General features: G+C 38.1%; 1 protein-coding gene across 1 annotated transcript; it reads left to right on the forward strand.

The window, feature by feature from the left end:
* Positions 1 to 345: 345 nt before the first annotated feature.
* Positions 346 to 1,103, forward strand: LOC104907255 (calcium-binding protein KRP1). The gene has a single exon (XM_010696161.3). It carries the CDS (start codon positions 528 to 530, stop codon positions 876 to 878), a length of 351 nt encoding a protein of 116 aa, XP_010694463.1. The 5' UTR covers positions 346 to 527; the 3' UTR covers positions 879 to 1,103.
* The last annotated feature ends 5,111 nt before the right edge of the window (positions 1,104 to 6,214 follow it).

Genomic DNA, 6,214 nt, shown 5'->3' on the forward strand with positions numbered 1-6,214 from the left:
TTTGCGATCCAAGAAACCTTAAACAGTCTTTTGTGGAAGTATAGGTTTGGGATACATAATACATTTCATACATTAAGAGAAATATATAATTGTAATTTCCTCTTGTCAAATTAGATGTTTGTCTAAAATAGCTTCATTAAAAATGTAAAGTGAACTATATACATCACATTTACATAAAATTCGATGTACATGTGTTTGTCTATATGCGAATATTTTAATGACCTACAAGACACATTACACCTTACCCATGACAGCGACGTTGGTACATCTATCATCATGAGATGCAACTTCCAGGAAGGAGAGAAACGCTCCTGATAACCTCATAAAAATAGCAAACTCAACCAAAAGGAATCACTCAAGAATCACTAATATTATCCTCACTTGTCATCTAGTAGTAGTCATCAATGTTTTCTAGTACATTCAATTCAAAGATCACTCTCTTATATTCTTTCTATTTCTATCTCTTCAGTACTCCTTACTTACTTCAATCTTCACCTACACCTTAGCTTCACTTTTAAGTTCCAAAAATGGCTCTAATGGAAGCTAGTTACGATTTTGAGGATCATTTTCCATCAATGATCGAAAGACTAGGTGCGGAAGCGTTCATCGGAGAGCTATGCAATGGATTTATCTTGCTGATGGATGTCGAAATAGGGCTTATAACGTTCGAGAGCTTGAAGAGGAACTCCTTCTTGTTGGGTTTACATGACATGGGTGATGATGAATTTGTGTGCATGCTTAGAGAAGGAGACCTTGATGGAGATGGTGCTCTTAGTCAAATGGAGTTTTGCATTCTTATGTTCAGGTTAAGCCCTGGTCTCATGGATGAGTCTAGGCTTTGGATGATGAACTATGGTACCCTTCCTATTTTGGCTTAGGCCAAGCTACCAAACAAGTTCAAATTTGTGGTTTGTTAATAGTCCTCCTTAAACTTAATTTTTAAGAATTTGAATAAGAATAACATTGTTAGGCTTTTATATTAGCTACTATTAATTTCTTCCTATGTAATTTAGTTCCATGCACGCATAAATAAAGTTACAAAAGTTGATTTTCTTGTATTATGTTGAATAAATAAAGAAATGCATATTAGATTTTGGTTTCAAGGTACTCTAATGAAAAGTTTCGTTATATGTTTTTGGACTCCACGTACGTTTTCCAATTAATAATCCACGCACTCGAAAACTTCAATATTGAGAAGCATGAGTTTAGTTCCACCAATAAGAACTTGTCTCCTTCACTTTTAAATTAACATCAATTTAGGGTAAAAAAATGAGGGAGAAAAAATAGTGAGTAAGGTGAATGTAATTCTTGACCGAGAAAGATTGAGAAAACTTCGATACAAAAAGATAATGTTAAATTAGGATTCGAAGCTCAAACCCCTTTCTCTCTCTACTCTTTCACCCTCTGCCTTTTCTCTACAAACAAGAATCCTTCTAACCCTAAAACGCGCCGGAGATCCGGCGCTGCGCAGGCTTCCAGCGAGTTCCATTGTCTTCCTTCGCCTTTTCTGTCGGGTTTTCTGTCGGTTTTCTTAGCCTTCATCGTCTCGTCGCCTCGTTTTTCTGGTCGTAGTTGCTCCCTCCAGCCTAGTCTCCGCCGCCCTCTTTTCATGGATGCATCTTCCTCTCAGGCTTCCTTGCTCCAGTCATGTCTCCATCGTCTCCACCGCCCCACCGTGAGTCAGTTTCATTTCGACTCCCTCTCCCCCTCCCCCTTGTTTTGTGGTTAGGTGTCTCTCCCCCTCCCCCTAGTTGTCAGTTTTTTGGGCCTCCTCCTCCCCCTAGTTGTCAGTTTTTTGGGCCTCCCCCTCCCCCGTCCCCCTTAGTGTTGTATCAAGAAAATAGTAAAGTTACAGGGCTTCCCCTCCCCCCTTAGTATTGTGTAGGCAGTTTCTCACGATGGTTGGCTTCCCCCCCTCCCCTCTTAGTGTTGTGTAGGCAGTTTTTCACGATGGTTGTGCCTTTATCCCCCGTCACCTGGTGTTTCTTTGGCTCTTGGAAGTGCGTCCCCCTTTACCCCCTTTAAGTTTACTTTATGTTTAGTTAACTGCTTTCGTTGTTGAGTTTTTGGTTGGATTAGTATGGTGTTGTTGATTAGTATGGTGGTGGTGCTTGTTAACTCCATCTGTCTATGTGAATGGTTAGGGTTTGTGTGGCAAGAAATTTCATGTTTGGGGTTTGTTTTATCCAATTTAAATAATCGGATGGTTCTTCGAGATCTAACCTTAGTTAGATTTCAATCTCGCTTGGTAAAGATTTCATTTATTGCCTTGACAAAACGATATCTGAAGGCGGCTCTCGAATATGTCAATCGGGTTTAGAGCGCGTCAACTCATTTGAGCTCCTCCTCAAAGGAGAAGCCTGAAATACCCTTCCAAAAGGATATTAAGTCACACAAGAATGTGACTCTTTCAGGAAACTCGACCATAGAATTCGAGGTGACAGATGGTCACTGGAATTGGTCTTGTTGTAAGTTCATAATCTCGTTGGTACTTGGTTACTCCGTTCGTGAAATCAGCCCTCTCCTCCTACTCCTTTCATCAGGTTTATGATGATCGTCATCCACCAGAAGAAGCATCATCCAATAGATCGAGCAGTTTTATTCTAGTTTACGTTACTTATGTTTTAATAGGTGCTGTGTAAGAGCGAGTCCAACTCAGTTTAGTTTCTTTATGTTCATTTGGTTGTTTCTAGCACTAGGGTGTACTTTTGATTTTCATTAATGTACAATTTTCCTGATGTCAAAAAAAAAAAAAAAAGGATTCGAACATGCCTTCCTTTCAATTTTCTATACTGATCTTTCCTCAAAGTTTTGAAGAGTTCTAAGACTGGCTTATTGTATTGAATTTTTCAGTGATAATTATGTTGTATGCTGATAAATATGATAGATATGAAAGTAGAATTGGTTAACCCAATAAGGAGGAGCAGAGTTTGGTCCACATATAATCCTAAATAGGTTTCAAACTAAAACCAATTGGCAATAATACTGGCTATAATATGGTACTTTCTCTCCTCTTTCTCCAATATGGGACAACTCACATGTGCAAAATAAACTTGGGGTTCAACATATACTGAACTCTTTATCACTCATGTGCAACTATGATGATCATGATTACTAACAACTTGATGTATGGGAATATTTTTGGGTTTAATTAATTTGCTTCAAGCCATGAATCAAAAGGAGAGAGACATAGAGGACAAAAAACTATTTCGTATATACAATAGAAAAATTTGAGTTATAAATTGTAAGTCCTATTGTCTGTTAATCTAGCAAAACATCTCAAAAGTTAATAGATTAATGAGTGATAGAATACAATATATAAGACACAAAGGAATTTTTCGTGGAAAATTCAAGTACGGAGGTAAAAAAAAACCATGAACTATATACCAGGAGTTAATTAGGATGTTCAATGATCGTGATACAAAAGCTCTCTAAGATATCTCTAATACTTTTGCGATTCCTCTCTCTAATATGAGGATCTAGGGGTGCTAATAATCGAGTTGAACAGCTCTCAAGCAACTCGTACTTGACTCTGCCAAAACTCGAATTGAGTTGGCTCGAATCGAACTCGGCTCAAAACCATGACTAGCAAAATTTGAGCATGACCATACTTGATTTGACAAGCTCGCTAGCAGTACCATAATTTTTTATATATTTTTCTACAAATTTATTTTACTTAATATAGAAAAATGCCCATATTAGCGAAATATTACTAGTAGAAAAAAGTTCTTCCATGCCTATAATGTCGAAAATATGAATCATATAACTCTCATTTTGCTTGTCCAAGTTACAGTGAAATTAGTTAACTCATTAATAAAATAAGCGGCAAATTGAAATAAAAAGAAAAGAAAAGAAAAAGAAAGGAGAGATGAAGGAAGTAGCAGAACCATGGGAAAGGTGCAAAGTAACGGAAGCATTAGTCCCACGTTAATTGATTGTCATAAGATGGGAGGTATCAAGGTTTATAAAACATTACTTCTACCCAAGCAATTTATTCAAATCTCCATATGGGCCTAGTATAAACTTAAGGTATAAACTTAAATGATAACATTGGTTTGAAACTTACGACTGACCTTGTCATTAGCTTAGTTGGGATTGAATAATTGAGCCTCTCGAGCTCAAGTCGAGCTATTCGAGCAAATCGAGCTCGAGCTGAGTTGATTTTTTAATTGATCTACAGGAAATCTTAACGAGCAAGAGTTGATAAAGTAGGGATTTGCCGACCTCAACGAGCAACGAGTACGAGTCGAGCTGTTTTTGGATAGACTCGAGTAGGCATCTTCTCGCTATGACTCGCTCAATTAGTGATGTCATTGTTGTCATTATGAGCTGCTAATGTTTTCCTATAGTAGCATGCAATATATTTCTCTCAACGACAAGTTTCTTTCATTCATTCTTGACCTCTTTCATTCATTACATAGGATTATATATATCACTCCCTAGTAGGTAACCCTAGCAACATACTAAGAATATTCTCTTAGTCACATGACAATTACTGATTGCACATGATCCTAGAGATACTCACATAAGACAAAGTGTTTGAATTACAAGACTGCCATTATAAATGGCTAAAAACATAACATTGGCTAAGACATTCACAAAACACAAGTCTAAGTAGGCTTGATTTAACACTACTTCTTCCAAGACTCCCCCTCAAGCTGAGAGGGGTGGAGCACACACTCCCATAGCTTGTGTAGTAGTAGCTGGTGTTGAGCTGTGGAAAGTTGCTTGGCAAGGATGTCAGCAAGTTGTATTGAGGAAGGTATGTATGTAGGATAAATGATGCCTTCTTGTGCTTTGTCTCTTATAAAGTGACAGTCCATATCCAAATACTTAGTATTCTCATGAAGCACTGGATCAGCAAAGATAGCTAAGGTTGCTTGGTTCTCACAATATATAGGAGTAGTGCCAAGAGATTTGAGGCCAAGGTCTTTTAGGAGTTCCTTCAACCGCATTACCTCACAAATAGTGAATGACATGGATTCGTATGCTACTTCAACAGTTGATCTAGACACTATAGATTGTCTTTTACTTTTCCCAGAGATGGGAGCATGACCTCAGAAGGACACAGAAGCCATATTTAGACCTACTTGTGTTGGGACACCCTGCCTAATCACTATCACAATACGCATAGAGCTTAGTAGCAGAAGAGGATGCAAGTAAGATGCCTTGGTGAGGGGAGCCTGAGAGATACCAGAGTATTCTGTTTTGCAGCTTGAAGATGCATAATTGTGGGTTTGTGCATAAACTAACTGAGCACATCAATGCCAAATGCAATAGCTGGTCTTGTTAGAGTGAGGTAAATGAGTTTGCCAACTAGTTGCTGGTAAGTTGTAGGATCAGGGAGAGGGTCCCCTAGATTTACAATGAGCTTCAAATGGCTATCCATAGGGGTCTTTTAAGGCTTACAGTGAGTCATATTGTATTGAGACAGCACATATGTTAGATATTTCTTTTGAGAGAGGAAGATGCCTTGAGCAGTTCTATCCACTTCCAATCCTAGGAAATACATAAGGGTGTCAAGATCTTTCATGAGAAATTGAGAAGAGAGAAATGATTTGGCTTCATTGATGAATTCCATGTTGTTCTCTGCAACCAAGAGATCATCCACATAGATAAGCACATCAGTGAAGGATGTGCCTTCAGTTTGAGTGAATAGTGAGTAATCACACTTTGATTGATGGAAAAAGAAGGCTTTTAAAGTAGCGTTCAACTTAGAAAACCATTGCCTAGGAGCTTGCTTTAAGCTATATGGAGAAATTAAGGACATTGCAGACTTGAGTAGATTGAATTTCTCCAGGTTGCTCCCCCTTTGAGCAAACAGACATTGTATTACCCATGCCATGATAACCTGGAGGCATTTTCATGTACACCACATCCTGCAAATCACCATGCAAAAATGCATTCTTAACATCCATTAGATCAACTATCCAACCTTGGAGAGAAGCAACAGCTAAAAAGGATCTAACAGTTGCCACTTTAGCTACTGGGGCAAATGTTTCTTGATAATCAATCCCATATCTTTGTCTATTGCCCATAATTACCATTCTAGCTTTGTGTCTTTCTATACTCCCATCTGGGTTATACTTAGTTTTGTATAACCATTTTCAAGCAATAGGCTTTTTGTGAGAGGAAATGTCAGTTATGTCCCATGTTTGATTTTCTTCTAAGGCAGTTAACTCCTCATTCATTGCCTGGACCCATTGATGATGTT

This window comes from Beta vulgaris, chromosome 4, assembly GCF_026745355.1.
Source record: "Beta vulgaris subsp. vulgaris cultivar EL10 chromosome 4, EL10.2, whole genome shotgun sequence".
Lineage (NCBI taxonomy): Eukaryota > Viridiplantae > Streptophyta > Magnoliopsida > Caryophyllales > Amaranthaceae > Beta > Beta vulgaris.